A 19,774-nucleotide genomic window follows, 5' to 3' on the forward strand; every position below is an offset into this window, starting at 1 on the left:
CCATAATGCATTGTTTCAGTAGATCATGTGCTTGCAGTGATAAACTCTAGTTCTATGCTATAGCAGGAAGGGAAAGTGCTTTACTTAACTTTCTGTTCTTTGCGCAGTTTACTGCCAGCAGTGCCTATAACAACAAATCAGAATCCATGCTACTGAAATTAGAGTTGTTCAAGATAGATTTTATTTTGTTGATATGGTACTGTTCTTTGCATTTAGAACATTGCTTTTTGGCTTCGCTGTCGGATGGCTCACAGGTCAAGATAAAAATGCAAAGAAAAACTTTGTCTGTAGTTGACACCAAGTGACAAACCTTTTTGCAGGCTAAAAAGTACAAAATGAGAAAATGTACTTTATACTGTATTTACCAATTTACATTTTTTCTTTTCCACCAGAGTTTTTTACGGAATTGGACAAAGTAATGGGCCCCTTGGTTTTTAATGCAAGCACTATGACAGAACTGGTACGCTACACTCGTCAAGGTCTTCATTGGTTGCGCTTAGACGCCAAGTTAAAACATTAAGGACCTGAGGAAATGGGACCCCAAACTTTTTTCTTGCTGCCTCTAATTTTTTTTTGACAACACTGTGTCCTATTGAGAAGGAAGACTGCCATAATATATCAGTTGGCTGGCACTGAGGACAAATTGCTCTGCACATCTTGGTTTCAGCCATATCCATGACAACACTTTGCTAATCATCTTCCTCAAGCTTCACTTTTTATTTAAACTTAAAGAAACTTATTTAATTTTTTTTTTTTTAAGTAGCATTATGAATGTTTTATTTTCCCATCATTCTACGGAGGAATTCAAATTCCTGATATCATGCACGATAGATTTGTAAAACTATTTATTTTATTAAGCTTATTACAGATGTATAGTGTACCAAAGGGGGCTTTGTTTCACCCCTTGTCTATTACAGTCTGCCCTTAATTAGTGCAGGAAGTGGCGCATACAAGTTGTGACCCGCACTTGGTAGTATATGTAAGAGCCCACACATATACATGTTCTCTTTACTACAGCATTAAGCAGGTATGAACAGTGTACATGTGTGAACTTTAACTCTCAAATGTTGATGAGTTAAGTGGCTTTTAGATATCTCTTATCAAGATTAGCCCTCCAAGTACTTTATATGAGACAATGTATGCATTTCGGTTTTATTTTTATTCCTTCTTTAGTGGTTTGTGGGCTTTGTTACTTTGTACTGTCTTTTTGTGTTAGAAAAGTGTTAAACACAGTGCTTTTATTGTAGTTGTAGGTACTTTCCATTTATAACCAACAAGAACCGTTAAAAACAAATGCATTTTTATTATATGAGTAAGAACCAGGAAGACACATACATGTGATGTAAAAGATCAATGAGAGTAAATTGTAGAATTACAGATATTTAAGAGAATCTACATGTATTTCCTACTGGATAAAGAAAGTGTTCAGAGTAGGCTGCAACCACATGAGAATACACTATTTTACAATCATTAGAGAACAGAGCTTGTATGAAATACAATCTTCAGATTGGTTAAACAGGGTATAAGGACTTTTATGAGCACCAATACATGTGATGGTCTAAATTCAGATATGCTGATGGATTCAGTCCACCATGTTGATTTCCCAGTATTGTGATTTGTGATGTACAGATTATGGTGATAAAACTCACATATAGTGTAGCTGGTGTTCAGCTAAAATGTATTGTTGGGGGTTGGGAGACATCTCTGAAATGTGGTGCAAAGGAATGTCAAACTATTACCCATAGCAGACAGTTACATTCTACCTGTTTTTCTTGTGCAATGTAGGCAAAATGTATTGTTTCTTATGTATTATATCAGCATTGACCCAGATTTTAAAAATATCAACCTCAAAAGCAAGGCTTCTTTGTATTTAGTCCATGCATTGGAATTATAATGGTATGGACATGTGTGGACATTAATGCAAAAGGCATTTGCATTAATACTGAATTTCTGTTCACTCCCTGGTAAAATGGAAGGGTTTCACAGTAGATCAAATGTCTCTGAGGAATTTAAAGCCAAGTATTACCTGCTCTTGATATTAGTTTAATATGAGGAATCGTTTGTCAGTATCTAGGAACAATTTGTACACAGAGGGAGGATCATCTTTTTTTAACCCTCTCCCAATTGTGCATATTGCTTGCCTGGCATTTTATGAATTTTAAGGATTTTTTTAGATCATGTTTTAGATTCTATTTGGGAACCTCAATTGTGTTCTCTAAATTAATTAAAATCTTTGCCAGATCAGGATAAGGCTTTGAGTTGCATGGAAGAGAGATTTATGGATAGCACAGTCATGATGGCCATCATTCCATTGCCTTGTTTCAAATCAATGCCAAAATCCACTTTAGCAATAATCACAGCACCTAAATTATTGTGCAGGAACCTTTGGGAGGCATTGGCACAAAGATTTTAGTTTCATCCTAGAAGTGGTGAAAAGATTTTCATTGAAGGGAACCTTCTGTTATTCCCTTATGCAACTGCAGCATTCTGTATTATATCAGCTCTGCTATTAAGCTGCTTCAAACGCAGCTTGAAAAGATTGTTGAACAATTGTTTCCTGTTTTCTCTCTACACCTTTGTGAGATTAAGGTCTTATGTACACTATCATCAAAAAACAGACCACTCAGGTCTGCAAAGTGAACATTCCTAAAAAGATCTCAATGTATCCTGTGGTCTTCTATGTACATTTGTACACTAGATTTTCCAAAACTTTTACAAGCTCAACGTTTAGAAACATTTATCAAATCAGGAAAAATTTGCATTCACGGTCTGTTTAGTGTTGGTTTTGCGGAGTTGAATGTAGCTGAACGCATGTAAATGCGACTAACGTGCCTAAACCTGCTTTAAAACTTCTAAATGCAGGGCAAAAATGATCTGGGAGGAATAAACGTGATTTATACTTCCCAGATAACTTCTCCTGTGTTTTTAGAAAAGTTCAATGTAGGAATGCTAACACACAAATGAACCATCCTAAAAAGAATCACTCTAATTCTAGCCATACTCACAGTTGTTTTGTGGCAACTTTAGCCCCTGTAAAAATGGACACAGTTCAGGGAAACCAGCTTCCAGCAGTTTCTATTAAACTGTGAAACAACTAAGCTGTTATTGGTAGGTTACCCTGACCTGTTCTATCATTTGTGGTTGAAAGGTGGTCAGAATTACCACACAAGAGCTTGGTGTACAATCAACATAAGAAACCTTGTGCAATCAGAATCTACTATGGAGCTCTGCCTTACCAAAAGTAAATCTTAAAAAAATGGAATACAAGTAAAAAAATAGTTATATATTTTATTGTTTCTTTATTCCCGTCTCTTTATTATGGGCATGCCTGTATCAGATAAAATTTGTCAGCTGTATTTTGGCTTTTAGAGACCTTAATGTTTTAAATTTGCATTCTAACAAAGTATAAACTTACCATTTTATGACCTAGAAAGATGCAGAATTAGTTGGCACTATTGTATTGACGTACACACCGGTTATGTCTGGTTTTGGGTCCCCACAGAGGTATGGGAACACTAAATTGATGTACTTAAGAGTGTGAAGTCCCGTGACAGTTTACTGATTTCTCTTTATTATGCAGTCTGTGGTTTGTATTGGGAATGCTGCTTTTTAAGACTTTCTTCCAAAGTACCTTGTGAAGGTGCATTCTGGGTAGAAGGGAAGCAATGGCTCACTTTTTAGCATTGTGCCACTGTCTTTTCTGGTGTGCCTTACCTCTGTCTTTTTTTTAGAACTACTTTTAGGACTGTTAACAAGGGAATACCAAGTATTATTGTTTTCTCAGTACCAGAGGAAAACACTTAAAGAAGTTCTAGAGAGCGGAAGTCCCAATAGAATAGAAGAGTCTTTGACGTGTGTGTGTATATATATATATATATGTATATATATATATATATAGCTCCCAGCAGAGTTTGAATACAGTTGAATATTTTGTGGGTCCTTGAAAGCACTGGAGAGAGCTTTCATGGTGTGTTTTTAGAGAATTGTAACCTATGCACACAAGAAGTTGTTTGCCCTTTTTCCTAAGTGTTTTACATCCTTGGCAAATTCCTATTTGTCAATCTGCTTTTGAGGGATGTTTAGGAACTTCATGAATAATTTTTCCAGCAACTATTGGTGTTATTTATTACATAGGTCTTTATTTCGGATGTTTTACCAGACCTCTGCTTGTTCCACGTACCCACAGACCATTTCATATTCCCAGCCTCAACACGTTGAATTTTAACCCCTTCTAGACCACATAATAGGTAAATTACACTGCTTTCAACTTTTTCTTTCTTTTCTAAAAAGCAAGCATAACATCTTATGTTAGGTCTGATTGATGTAGCAATTCCTGCTATGTAATATCAGAAAAATGAAAGATCTGTTGCAGACGTAAGATAAGTACATACATCGATGGTCAGAGCCCTTTATAACTGCTAAAAAGTATTGGCTTACTTAAATTAAGTCTGAAGTAGGCTTTTTTGTGAGTTGTGAAACAAGATAGGTTTTGGTTGGAAAGTGCTTTTTTTTTCCTTTTCTTTTTTTTTCACCTGCTTAAAACTGAGGCCCTGTTCACACCTGAGCAACGCTGCAGTGTTGCATTTTGTGTTGCATTTTGTGTTGTGTTTTTGGAGCGATACCATTCATTTTGAATGGGCTCCAAAACTGCACCAAAGACACATGTACCAAAGTTTGGCACTGAGCCAGGTGTGCTTTGTTTTGCGTGTTTTGCAGTGATTTTCATTAATTGTGTCACATGACAGTCGTGGCAAAATCGCACAGCTTTTGGGGTGCTATTACGAAATAATGGCACTGCAAGCATGTTGCACATTTACTGTAGTAATAAAATTGCAGGCAAAATCATCTGATTCTGCCCGCGATTCCAGTATGCTCAGGTGTGAACAGGGCAGGTTTGTTCATGCACCCCCTTTAGGAGTAGTATAGGAATTTTAAACATATGTAAATCCCATATATGTCACGTTTCTTTAGGCAGCATGTATTGCTGAATAAATGTTGGGTCATTTTATTTTGTCTGCGTTCATTTTTTAACAGTGTAATTATTGCAGAATAATGCATTATGGGTGTTTTTGTTTACTTTCACCCTAAATTCAGGTTGAAAACACACGCTTATCCCAAAAAGAGGCTAGACCATTTGGATACCATAAAGGGCCGGAAGTTTCTGGTACAGAGAGTCTGTGGCCTGAAAGAAGTATTGTGATCAGGTGTTCTAACTTAACAGGCCACATGCTTGTTAATTTAATGGTGATCGTAGTGTAGTCCAGAAGAAGGTCCAGTATGGGGGTCATTCAGTGCATGCACTCTGACACCAGTCTACTGTGTCTTATCACATCCACTTGTTCTCCAGTGTAATATTACATAATATGTGCTGCACAGTAACCTATTGCAGCTAGGCATCTGTGTATACCTGTTAGAATAATGAAAGATGATTTCTGTTTTGGTTTCTAATGAATGCTGTTATTTTTCCTATTGAAATAAGGCTCATGCGCTTAAAATTATTTAATGATGATCAGTTATATTTCACTATATAAACTTCCATGGAATGAAGATATGTTAAAAATCTTTAAAACCAAGAACAGAAACTGTGTATGTTGCATCTTACCAGTCCCTGGATGTGGTAACTGCATTAGTTTTCATTTTGACAACTTTTCCAGCAAGTACAGAAAAATACTTGATCTTGCCAGAAACAGTGTCCCTTCCTGTGATCTGAACTAAAATTATAAACAATGGTATCCTTCCAAACTCTCTTCTGAAAGACAAGTTGGTGCCTGTTGGTGGTCCAATTCAGTAGAGAAGCCTGGAAGAAAACCATGGCTTCCTCCATAGATACAGTGGAGTGAGCATGGCCACTCAGGGAAAGGAAGCATATTATCCACAGAAGTACCAGGTGAGAATAATAGGAAAAATGCATAAAAAAGAAAACTATTGCAGCCACTACATCTATGGGCTGGACGCTGTGATATGTTTTTTGTTTTTAGGCTTACATATGGTTTAAAGCATACTGGTACATATGTACATATCCCATTTATGCTGCTCCACTGTCCTTAGTAGTCTGATCTCACCCCTGTGGCAGTACGGGGGTCATTCAGTGCACACCTGTATCATACACGGTAGTGTCTTGTGCCAAAACAGATTAGCTGCTTCGTTGCACTTGGTGTGAAATGAGTATGTACGTTGTAACACTATATAGAATAAGCTCATTTTATTACATGTACATTGCTTGCTACATCAGCAGAAAAAAATTATTTTTTCCATGATTGAATTATTCTTATGAACTCACAGCATATTTGATGATACAGATTATTTTACTATCACAAAGTCTACATATTTAGTGAAATGTACAGTTTAGAATTAGTACTGTCAGATACCCAGCTTTTATTTTGAAAGCTGTTCAGAATTCCTGCTTACTGGTTAGAAGTCCTGTTTCATCTTGTGCATCTGAAAACACATTGTACAAGTCCTCAGATACAAAGCACGACCGCCAAGCACTTTTTCTGTATATAAGGGACTTCTGATGGACCACCATTTTTACTAGGTGGATTCATTTGAACGTGGGCTTGCCATGGTACATTCAAACTGAACTATAGCCAAAACCTTGCCAAAACCATCAAGTTTTTAATGCTTTCACTTTTCAACAGAAGACAAGAAAACCTATTTCTTAGAAGTGTGGTGTAAGGTTTGACACTCTGCCAGGTTTTGTAAGTGTTACCTGTTCCCTTGTGGTCATTCCACTTATTTTCAGTTGCTGGGGTAAGGAGAATTTTTTCTAACAGGCACGTAATTGCTTCCCACTCAGTCCAAAACTAAAGAAAATAACTCATACATTTCAATTTTTACAGAATTTAAAATTAGACACCAGGTTTTTTATCAGTCTTGGAGAGATGTACGTGCTCCTCCCCTGCAGTGAAGATGCCTATCGTGATTTTACTGCACACTGTGAACTTCTCACAGTGTGTATTAGAAGCTGCAGCAAGTCACATAGAGCCTGCTTCATTTCCTGACTGGAGGACATCCCAGTACCATTTACTTCTTTCCTTCTAGTCTTGCTGTTCCTGGCCTGCTTCTTGTATTCCTGGAACTTCAGTTCTTTGAAATATAGAAGCTCAGCATTACATATGGGCATTACCTAGTGTGATATACATGCAAATATAACCTGCCTAGGAATGCCCACTCCTCCAGACCGACATTCACCCATGAAGGCATTTTGATATGTTTAACTTCTCCAAGAGTCAATCCACTGCTTGAAATAGGGCTGATGGAACCTCAGAGGAGTACTGAGGCAGGGTGCTATGATGTTTACCACCAAGCCAGTCCACCTACCAGCCATCATCTGCCTGCACTGCATGGAGAAGCACAGAGACACAATTATGGCATTGCTAGGTCTAAAATAAAGTGTTTAATGAAAAGGGAAAGGTTTTTTTTTACAATTTCAGTTGTATGTTGATGATGGAAAAAGAAGGAAGCAAGGAGGACAAAATAAATTGAACTTCAGCTTTATTTAGAGTAGTAATCCGATTTTTGGCTAGTATTCCACAGATAATCATATATTTGTTGGGTAACAAGCCCAAAAAAGTAAACTACAAATGTACCAAACCTCTACCTGAAGTATATAAAGCGGTTATATATTTTCTTTACTGAACCGTCACTTTCACCTTTTTATGTTCATACTGTAGTATGCTTTGTGTATAGTACATGTTTAATATGGTTGTATTGTTTTGTAATTGTCCTGTCTAGAGTAGAACTAGTGCAGCCAGGCATATCATTATTTATTGGATTTACAAGGATAAGGCTCTTTACTTTCCTTGCAAATCAGTGTTCAAGTGCAATGATCTAATGATCTTCTTGTAGATTGAGGCTTATTTACTGTTATTTTAGCAGAGGAAAACAACTTATATTTATATTTGTCCATATATTTAGAAGGACCTAGATGTGGTTTTCAACTCTTCTTAACGCTGCATTTGAGTACCCTGCTAGTGGGATGCTACCTACAATCTATCTATATGTTGCTCTAAAGTAGGTTATGTGGTTCTAAAGTAATGATTATTGTAAGTTGGAAATGGTTTTAATCCCCCTAACTGATCAGTGTTTTCAGGGATGCTATCTGTCCATCATTTTCTCTTTAATGTGAGATAGAGCATCCCAGACTAAGGAAAATTCTGTCTTTTCCATACTTCTACTTTTCAGGTTGTATATGTTGAATGAAGAATGTGGAATTCTGTAGTACCACAAAAAATGTTATCCCTATTCACAATGTTATGAACTCTATGGTGGTGCTGTCATGTCACATTTAGCAGGGGAAATGCTGCTGTTTATCATTTTGTTTAGAAACTCTGTTCTTGTGTCCATTCAAAGGTTTTAATGCAATCTGTTGTGACCAGTGTGCTAGGTCAGCGTCTTACTGGTTTCTTGTCCTCACAATTAACAGGTCATGTTTTGTAGGCTTCCTCTTTAAGAAATGGGTTTATTGATTAGTAATATTTCACAGGAATTTGTGTGATTCTTAGAGATATCTGAATAACACACTTTCTTTTTCTGCATGATACAGTAGTCTGAGGAGGAAGAACTAGGAACAAGTATATATTAAATATTTTGGCTCAGCATGGAGGCAGGGATATAACCGTTAAATAATGTATGTCCCCAGTGTAGTGTTTCAGATGTTAACCTGGGTTGCTATAGGTTATGGAACAGAAGAATAATCTCCCTTGCATAATACTACAGGCAGTCTCTGAGTTACAAACATCCGACTTAATACGACTCATACTTAAAAATGGAAGCAACGTGCCGTCACGCTGGTCCCGGAAACCACCGGGCAGCCATCTTGCTGCTCACCGCATACTGTCACCTACTGTCCAGCAGACCTTTCAACAATCCCAAATTGCTGCATGGCTAGTTAACCTTTCTCTATGCTGTCCAAAACGTAATAATTTTTTCCATGGAATTACACTTAAAAAAAAATGTACATGTTCCAACTTGCATATAAATTCAACTTAAGAACAAACCTACAGAACCTATCTTGTTCGTAACCCAAGGACTGCCTGTATATTAAAGAGAGTAGTATAAAGGATGTGTGACCTGAGGACATGTTCTTTTTAATAATCATAGTATTGTACAGGAGAATGTATTTCTATTTTAAAGACAGCCGCTAAAAACACTTGTAAGGCATATAAAGACTTTTTCCTTTGTAAGGCATTGCACATACTTCTCTGATCCCGTCATGCAGATTCCTGTGTGCAGTAAAATCTAAGTATCTCCCCCTTCCACTACCAATCAGTTTTCAGCAGCCACAACTACTGCACTCCTACGTTCAGGTAATTACAGTGGCTGAATTAAAGTGAATGAATTACTTTTCAGTTAATATTTGGATTAAAGTGTATCTATACCCAAAACATTTTCTTCATTTTGCATAAAATGGATAAAGGTTAGTACCTTATGCGAGGCTCCATTACAGGGATTCCCCCTCACTGTCTGTTCTGGGGACAGTATTTTAACATAAAGGAAGTAAGGGCAAATCTTCAACAGGGAAACAGAACACAACTTTCTGGCGGGGGAAAAAACTATTTTCTCTACAGTGCAGCCTCTAACAGCAGCAAACCTTGGCTGTTACAGTGGTTGTAAACCCTTTTATATATATATATATATATATATATATATATATATATATATATATATACACACACCTAGCAAAGTGACTGGCCACAGGTGATACAGAGAGATGAAACAAATCCTCTCACATTTGTTGTACCTGCTTATCTACAGCTGTTTCTCCCTATACATCCATTCAAAGGGCAGAATGTACACAGGATCTCACAGCTCTGAAAAACGGGGTGAGGAGCTTAAGTTACATCTGAGGAGAGCTCTGATTGGAGGGAAGCGACACCCCCCCTTCACACACCACACAGAGCTGAGGCTGTCAATCACAGACTGTATCCTCTCCTATCACCATTTGTCTCTTGGTGTCAGGAAAACTCGTCAGTAGTAATTCATGCTGATAGAGGAACGAGATAGACAGAAATGACACAGTGTTGTGGATTGAGACAAGTACACACTATAGAGGGACATGCTTTGTTCACATTTCACATGTCTGCAGTTTACAACCACTTTAAGTGTTGTAAAACTGCCCCAATTTGTGGCATTTGAGTTGATTTTTTTTCTACAATTTTGTGCTTCAGTCATTTTTGAGTTGCTCGTGCTTCTTTATCATTGCACCATATTATAGTTTTGCCTACCGCAACTTCTAAGCTTATGCCATAGCTTTGATATTTTTGAAATGCAAACCTTCAGGTTAAAGAAAGTGAAGTACTATTGTATGTGTATCCTGGTGGGAGAAAGGCAAGTGTAGGTCCGATGCTTGCTATTTTGCAGTTTGCACAGCATCCAGCAGTCATTATTCTTTTTTTTCTAGTGGTTTATATTTGTTTTCATACCATCTGAAAACTGTTTTAAATCCACTAGCAAAACACTTTAAAAGAAACCTGTACTGATGCAATGAAGGAGGCTGCCATTGCCTTGCTATGGTGTTGATGTTATAGCTTCAATATTTTGAGTAACTGGCCACAAACAAGCATGCAGCAAGTGAAGTTATAAGTCCTGATTTGCAAACTTGTGAGTTAGTGGCTCAAGTATTGAAACTATTGGATTGGCATTTTCAGAAATGTCAGTCAGCAGCCTACACATTTGTGGCAGTACAGTTTGAATACTGTGAATCAATGTTGTAGGAATACTTGACCTACACTAATTATCCTGTTGTTGGATTCCAGCGCACACACACACAGATGAACACTATTGTTTGTAAGCAACACTTTGTTCACCTCATGTCTCTCTTGCCAAGTAATCGATGCTTCATGTGACCGTGTGTAACACAAGGCTTGTGCTGCTGCATGTTAAACTGTCCTTATGTAAATACAAAGCCAAATGCACTGTGTTACTCTATTTTCTCAAGAAGCCATTAAATAGAATTGTCTAGTGAGTCCACTTACCTTACACAGAGCAAAGTGTTCTAAGGTTTGTATGTTATGAATGCTGTACGTTTAGCTTCTGTTTTCTTTTCCAAAAACATCTGTCTTGTCTATGAATCAGGAAACATTTTAAGCGTTTGTTTTTAAACCATTATCATTGGGTTTGTTCAGTTCAACCTTCAGGCAGTTGGCTTATAGAATTGTTCTGTATGCGAACGCAGCCTGCAAATGCACCCGTTTCCAGTGACGGCAAAATATATAGAGTAATATATATAATTGGACGTTTGGTCGGTCCCCTGTGGTGTAGGGGAGTCAGATGGGCATGTGCACACTGAACAAAGCTCCCCCTTCCATAACTAGTGTATTTATATGCAGCTGGAAATGGTTGTAATTTAAGGCAATCCATCAACATGGCGGCTGCCATTGTTAACCTCTTGTTCTGACAGTATTATTATACAGGATTTATATAGCGCCAACAGTTTGCTCAGCGCTTTACAATATAAAAGGGAGACAATACAGTTCAATAGAAGAGGGTTAGAAAGACCCTACCCCTTATTTGTTGCTTTTTTGTTTGTCACTGACTCTTAACAGATATGCCTACTTTCCTGCTCTCTTTACTATGTCACGGTCAATAATTTAAAAATATATTTTAATAGAGTAACAGAGTTTTATAACCCCCTGTAATGTTAATTTTTGCCATCTGTGTCCCATTGGGGAGATTTCCCTTCATTTCCTGTCCCATAGCCAAAACAGGATTTAACCACCTCAAGTCTGGACACTTTCAACCCTTTCCCGTCCAGGCCAATTTTCAGCTTTCAGCACTATCACGCTTTGAATGACAATTGCGCGGTCATGCAACACTGTACCCATATGAATTTTTTATCATTTTTTTGAGACAGATAAAGCTTTATTTTGGTGGTATTTATTCACAACTGGGATTTTTTTTTGTTTGCTATATAAATGAAAAATTCCAAACATTTTGAAAAAAAGGGTTTTTCTTATAAAATTTAGCAAATAAATAATATTTCATCATAAATCTTGGCCAAAATGTATTCAGTTATCTTTTTAGTAAAAAAAAAAATTAGTTTATAAAAGCAATCATTTCTCCTCTCTGGCTGCATTCTTGCAGCCATTGAGAAATGCTGTGTGAGCTGTGATTGGTCACAGCTTGTCACATGGTACAAGGCTGTTGTGAATAGCCTTGTACCATGTGACCTCTGTGATCATTCACAGATTTCACATGTAGTAAGCAATGATGTCAGAAGTGACATCATTGCTTACTGCTCTGCATGTGATCACTAATTGGCCAATCAGTGATCACATGATCGGACCTCGCACAGAGGCCCTGTAAGACGATCAGTGTTCCACTGTGTCCGGAGGACACAGTGGACATCGGATCGCAGTGCTGCGCGCTCCCAGGGAGCGTGCACAGCTTGAAAATACAGGAGCCATTTATGAACGGCAACCCGCACCTGGACTGCCACCATCCTGCTGGTTATAAACAGCGGCCGGACGGGAAGTGGTTAAGAGAAAATCTCTAAAGTGAGGGAATTTCCTGGTTGTCACCAGAATTAGTATCCACATTGGAAGATATCACCACTGTTCTTGTTCTGGGGACAGCCCAAAATTTTGGATTTTCTTTTACCTTCACTTTTGATAATAACGGTAAACCGATCAAGTAGAGAGGGTGAATTTCACTAACTGGGGCACAGACATCAATAAAAATTTGACAGGTGTTTTAATCTCTCTCCATTCTTTCCAAAACTGAAAGAGAAGTTTTGCCTTTAGTTTTAGGCCACTATAAGAGCCAGTAACTAGCAGTTTCAGAAGGTCAGCAATGGCAGCCCTGTGTAACTCCCTTTGAGAGGTTTAAATTGTAGATTTAGATATACACATGCTTTCTGTGCGCTTGTATCACTCTACTGCAGAATGGATGGAACTAGGTTTGTACAGATCGTTGAACCTTCTAGTAGTACAGAACCACTTCATTCAGTATGAACTGAACAAGTTCCAACAGTATGCCAGCTCTCAACTAGGTTAGAAAATTCTAGAACGGGTTTGTTTATCCTTTTGAATGTAGGCCATGTTATATTACCCAACAAAGTCCGTCTTGGCTGAATAAAGCATATGAATTGCCTTCTTTGTAAGGGAATTAATAGGGTACATTTCGGTCAGAGTTCAGGTAATAAAACGCTTACTTGACCTGTATACTGGCAGCTGGTGCACTTTCATTGTACCTTTCATATCCTTGTTCATTCTGCAGAATCTCTGTACTACAGAAGCATTGAAACCAACAGAAAAGTTTGCTCCATCTCAGATGCTATGTAGAGTATGCATGTTTTTCTACATGTCCTAGGCCACCATGTTATCTTGTTATTTTAACTCTTAACATATACAGTTATATATTTCTCATTCTGACCTGTAACATAAGTAGTATTTCGGGTAGCAATATAATGTGTTACGTTGGTATTAAGACCCTAACTAGGGACCGGACTGGATGTATTGCAGCACATTCAAGTATTTGCAGGAATTATTTTATGGTATTCATTGTTATAAAGCACTTTACCACCATTTATCCCAACACTTCTTAGAACCCAGTTCCTCTTCCACTTTAACAGCAGCATAAAGAACTGCCGTGTGGTAAACAGTGCATGAAATGCAGTGTCTCTATTGGGTACAGACGGACATGTTATTCTGTTCTGAAACATTCTTATAGTAAAGAATATATCAGCATTGCCCAATTCAAGTCAAAACAGTGCTTGGAAATGTCTGTATTTATTAAAGAAATCATTTTTATTGTTCAGATGTAGTATACATATTTTATTTCATAATTAATTTTTACCACTGGAAATTGCATTTATTTAGTAAGGTACTCTGATAAAAAGAAAAAAAAGCTTTTATTATGAATTAAACGTTTTGTACTGTGCTTCAATCCAAAAAAAAAAAGTGTCATTTTTTTAACCAAATCTTTAATTAAATTTATTTCTTTGTTGCAATACATTTAAAAATTACAAACTTGTACTTTATGTGCTCAGATTTTGAATTTCTATGCGAATTTGAGCTTGACACATCACACAACTGTCAATGTTAAGCAAAGTATAAGGCATATGTAACCAGATGTTTTTCTTTCCCAAACCTGTATAGTATCTGTATTTTGTGGTTTTTGAGAATTTAGGAAGTTTAGCGTGTCTAAAGCATATGTTTTAATGTGTTTTTTTTAAAACAAATGTATGGCAATTCAAATACTTGGAGAAAAGGGTATTGCATTTCAATTTGTAAAAAAAAAATCTTTTTAACTGTCATTAAATGCTTTGTAAAATGCAAAACTGTAACTGGAGAAACTACGTTTAATAAATATCATAGATTTTCTGTATTATTACAAAAGACTGTATATTTTTTTGTAGCATGGTTTGGGCTGAAGGTGGATTTACTGATGTCTGTTATAGAGATATCAAAGTACCCATATATATGTCAGGGAAAAAATGTTTTATACATCTCCCTAATACATGCCCCTTTCCCCTGTTTTGTCTCTTTTAAATGCTAAAGAAAAGTAGCTGTTACTACCAAAAATGCAGTGAACTTCTAACTTCCTGTGCACTCTACTTGTCCTGTTCTAAAATAACAAGCAATTGTATCACCCCTACCAAGTTTTGGTCTGTGAACTACACAACACCCCACCCCCCTCCCCCCAATATTATGGAGAGCTAGGTGATCTATAGTCCAAATCAAGATCAAACAGCCTAAAGGCATAAGCTTTGTGAGTATCCATTGGCACCCTAGAACTAAAAGTGTTTTTTACTGACAGGATCATCAGGTCAGATTGAGGGGGGGTGGGGGGGAGAGAAAACTGCAGCCATTACATCTAGGGATTTGGTAATCTGCAATATATTAGGTTTTTTTCTTGGATTTAGGTACTTTTTGAATTAGGTGATCATAACCCCAACCTGATGCCTATAAAGTGAGGTGCAGGAGGGTTTATTGTTAATGTTTCAAATATCCAACTAGAGCATTATGTGGTTTTTGTAGTAATAGGGTTTAAAGTAGAAGTCTGGTTAAAAGCTAACTAAGCTTGAACCCACTCCAACCCTCATTCCCATCCCTATGCTAACTACACTGTAAAGAAAGATGTGTATACTTGGCTAATACAAAGGTGCTCTGGTCTGGTCACGTGATTGGCTCCCAGCATCAGCTTCATTGTAGAGGAGAGACCGTGAACAATGGATGTCCTATAGTAAGTCTATGGATATTGTCACTGCACTGTCCTCTCTCCTGAAGCCAGCCACTGGGGAGATCACGTGACCAGATCAGGGTGCTTTTAGATACGTATACAGATCTTTCCTTTACAGGGTAGTTACGTAGGGCTTAGAATGAGGATTATTATTATACAGGATTTATATAGTGCCAATAGTTTGCTCAGCGCTTCAGCAGGATGGGAGCATGTTTAACCTCCCTGGAGGGTATTCCCAAGTATACCTCGGGATAAAGTTTCAGCACCACAAGCGGAAACCCCGAGCTACACTCGGGAATACCCTGCAGCGTTGCTCCGGGATCTCTTCTTCACTTACATTGTCCTTTGCTCCCGTGATGTCCCCCCTGCAGCATCACCGGCCATCTCCTCCGGCCCATGCTGGCATCTGTCTTCCGGGTTCCGTTCACTGCAACGTCAGGACGTACGGGGACATAACCGGCGGGAAATTTAAAAATGTCAAAAAGTGACATTCACTAAAATTACACAGTATAACATTACTGTATCAAACCATTTCACATACATTTTGTCCCTACTGCTTTGTCCTGTGCCCTGCCTGCATTTTTACCGTTCTTTCTGCCTGGAAACTGAGAAATGTCCATGGCGTCCAAAAAACGTCCCTTTAGGTCAAAAGCGGTTTTAGACCAGCTAGAGAACAGCGATAGTAAATTAGAACCACTTGCAGAATTGAGTGATGATTCGTGGGGAAATTCGTCATCAGACACTGAAAACGATTTTGCGACTTTGCTCAGTGATGTGAGAACTTGGCGCTATATTTCAAATTTCAGTGTTTTTGGTTTGATTACATTATTGAATTAAATTTATTATATTTTTTATGATTATTAAATTATAATTTATGACTTCGTGTTTCAAATTTTATCATACCCGGGATGTTTACTAGACTCTTGCTCGGACAGATTTCAGTGAGTTATTCCTAAAAATTACAGGCCTACAATAAAAAAAAGACATATTTCCATGCAAAAAAAATGTACCGCTTTGAGCACAGAAATACTGACATAATCAGACCGCTATGGAGGCTACACTTGGTTCATTTTTTACTACACTTCTACTTTAAGGGTTTAGGGCAGTGGTTCTTAACCTTGTTGGAGGTACTGAACCCAACCAGTTTCATATGCGCATTCACCGAACCCTTCTTAATTGGAAAAATAAAATATGATTTTTAAAATTCAAAACATAGGTATATATTTATACATAGGTGCACAAAATGAACAAAACCGTTAAAACATGATTTTCACACAAAAACAAAAACATAATAATGAATATTTACTGCACGAATCATATGAGTCGGGTGTGGGTCTTCACCTCCGCCGAACCCGCGAGACTGACTCACTTGAACCCCTGGGGTTCGATCGAACCCAGGTTAAGAACCACTGTTTTATAGTAATTCATCCCCCATATAGTAATTCATCCCCCTATAGTAATTCATCCCTCATAGTAATTCATCCCCCATATAGTAATTCATCCCTTATATAGTAGTAGTAAGTAAGTAGCAAGTAGTAAGCCAAGTCCCCCCTGTGTCAATTCACTTACCTTTGCTCCGCGCGTTCCTCTCGCCGTATTCCCGCGCCGTTCCGGTCTTCAGGGCGGACTGTGAGAGGAGCCTAGCTTCTCTCACGTTCGTCACGCTGCCCCGCTTACACACATCCTGACAGCCAATCACTGGCTATCAGGATGTGAGTGGCAGCGAGACTGGCCAATCATTGCATTTGAGCGCGCTGCCCTGGCTGTTTTTTTTTTGGATCACGCTGCAGAGTCCCTGCCGCCCGAGAGGAGGGAGGGGAGCGGGCGCTCGGCACACAAGAGCCGCATTAAAGCGTGTTAAGAGCCGCATGTGGCTCGCCGACCACTGGGCTAAGCGATGTTGCGTGACCACCTGCAGCCAATGATGGACAAGCGGGGCATGTCATCACGAATCATATGAGTCGGGTGTGGGTCTTCACCTCCGCCGAACCCCTGGGGTTCGATCGAACCCAGGTTAAGAACCACTGGTTTAGGGGGTTAAGTGACATGCTTATGTTAAGAATTAACTATGTTATTAAAAATTGCAAGGTGTATATTATTTCAATTTACATCTTTCACTTCCCTTTATATAGGTTTTGCTGATCACTTTTCTAGTTTTCTGCTAGCTGTTAGCCAAACAAAATAAAAATTCCTCTAATGGTTAACTGAGTTAAGGTATTGGACTTTAAAGGTCTCCTTTTTATCTTCCTTTTGTCTATAGGTGGCATGTTGTTATGCTGTTTCTGAAAGTCATGTTTCCCTTTCTGAATGTGTACGTGCTTTTTTGTACGTCCTGGTGTTACTATTTTGACCTGACAAGTTGAAAAAATACTCAACACAAAGTGCATGAAACCCAGTTTATTAGACTCTATTTATTCCTTTAGTGTTTTATGGAGAGCAGATATTGCTTATTCACTCTTATACTTCAGTTTTACTCCACATTGCAACCTTCATTTTACAGTTGATTCATAGATTTACCTTCAGCTATGTAGTGCAAGGGCATGCCTGATTGCCTTCAAATTGTAGGTGTTTAGGTTTGACCTCATATTATATGATTTTGGCAAATCTAAAGGAAAATTGTATAATGCATGGCCAGCATTAGAAGTGAAAGGGCACACCCTCAAAACACCGTAACTCTGGTCATTTCCATGGGTTACTGTATATTCAGCTGCATTCAGGTGATTTGACATTGGAAAAAAGAGAAGGCTTCAGGGACATCCCCCTATATAACCCCTCCCACTCCCAGGTAGCCCTTTAATTTTTTTTATTTATTTTTCCTTACTGTGTTTTTAGGTGATAGACCTATTCTCTCTACTGAAAGAAGCTTACCTCTTTCCTAAAGAGGTTCTCTCTCTCCCCAATGGCTGAACAATGGCCACTGCAGTTCCTTTACAATTTCTAAGTTGACTCTTCCGTTGTGCCTTGGGGGACAGTACCAGGACCCCACTGGACTGAAGTAGTGAGACCACCCTGTAATCTTGCTGAGGCTACTGGATCCTGCTGTAGGTGCTCCCCTTGACACAGTGAGCCCAGGGCCACGATCTGTTAGCAGAAGAGCCTTGTCTCTGAGGTATGCCCACAATGGTAGTGCAAAGCCAGGATGGGGTCTTCCCCCTCTGATCCTTCCTGGGTGAAATTTTCAGGGTGCCACTGTCCTTTCAAAATTATTTGGGTGTGGTTTATTACCGCTGGGCATCTACATTAGCTGCAGATAAGAGTTGGGAGCCCCAGTTTGGTGCCTTTTTTTAGCCTGACGTGCAACAGTATCAGTGCTTCTGAACCTGTGCAAACTTCTGCTTACAGTGCCCTAATGCAAGTAACCCATTATGAAATGAGGCAATGAGATTGCACGCCCTACCTTTTCCTCTTTATTCTTCTCCAGGCTGAAAACAGACACAGCACTTACTCATAGACATGGCAGTGTCATTGTGGTACCTGAGTTCATGGCAGCCTGCACAGCTTGACACAGATGTACATCCCTTCTCTTCTGATATCTGGGTTCACAACAGCCTGCAGTGCTTGGCACAGATGTGTCCATTCTCTTTCCATCGTAGTAGAGGTCATGAGTGTCTCTTTGAGGGGCACTAATTTACAGAACATGGCAGATCATAAGTGCTGGAGATGGCTCAGACTCGGCACATACACTAAATTGCCAAAAGTATTGGGACACCCCTTCAAATTATTTGATTCAGGTGTTCCAATCACCTCCATGGCCACAGGTGTATAAAATCAAGCACCTAGGCATGCAGACTGCTTCTACAAACATTTGTGAAAGAATGGGTCGCTCTCAGGAGCTCAGATAATTCAAACGTGGTACCGTTATAGCTGCAAAGGGTGAGCCTTTGAACCCTACGGACTAAGACTGGGATGCCATTAAAGTTCATGTGCATGTAAAGGCAGATGTCCCAATACCTTTGCAATATAGTGTATCTCCAATGGGGGTTATTGTCTTTCCACATAGAGCCCTGAGTACCCTTTCACCTGATTGTCCCTAGTATGACTCCCTGCCTTACTCTGACCATTCTATTGTCACCTGTGCAGTAAGTCTATCCATGAAATTTCCTTGCTACTAAATATTCCATGGTCAACTCTTAGTGGTATTATAACAAAGTGGAAGCAACTGGGAACAACAGCAACTCTGCTACAAAGTGGTAGGCCACATAAAATGACAGGGCGAGGTCAGCACATGCTGAAGTGCGCAGAAGTCACCAACTGTCTGCAGAGTCAATTGCTTTAGACCTCCAAACTTTGTGTGGCATTCAGATTAGCACAACAGTGCATAGAGACCTTCATGGAATGGGTTTCCATGGCCGAGCAGCTGCATCCAAGCCTTACATGACCAAGTGCAATGCAAAGTGTCGGATGCAGTGGTGTAAAGCACACTGCCACTGGACATTAGAGCAGTGGTGTTATGTTCTCTGGAGTGAAGAATCACTCTTCTGTTTCTGGCAATCCGATGGACGTGTCTGGGTTTGGTGGTTTCTTGCCTGACTGCATTGTGCCAAGTGTAAAGTTTGGTGGAGATGCATTATGTTGGGGTTGTATTTCAGGG

The 19,774-nt window shown here is 38.8% G+C and overlaps 1 protein-coding gene across 2 annotated transcripts in view; it reads left to right on the top strand.

The window, feature by feature from the left end:
• AFF4 (ALF transcription elongation factor 4) overlaps positions 1 to 14,339 on the top strand; it is a 145,676-nt gene extending 131,337 nt beyond the window's left edge. For both annotated transcript variants that reach the window (XM_089673041.1, XM_089673042.1), the window contains one exon: positions 393 to 14,339. In XM_089673041.1, the coding sequence (XP_089529167.1) occupies positions 393 to 520 (128 nt within the window). In that variant the 3' untranslated portion in view covers positions 521 to 14,339. The remainder of the gene's footprint in view (positions 1 to 392) is intronic.
• Positions 14,340 to 19,774: the final 5,435 nt, after the last annotated feature.

This window comes from Staurois parvus, unplaced genomic scaffold (genome assembly GCF_062004578.1).
Source record: "Staurois parvus isolate SC_StPar_1 unplaced genomic scaffold, SC_StPar_1.0 ptg000133l, whole genome shotgun sequence".
In the NCBI taxonomy this organism is placed as follows: domain Eukaryota; kingdom Metazoa; phylum Chordata; class Amphibia; order Anura; family Ranidae; genus Staurois; species Staurois parvus.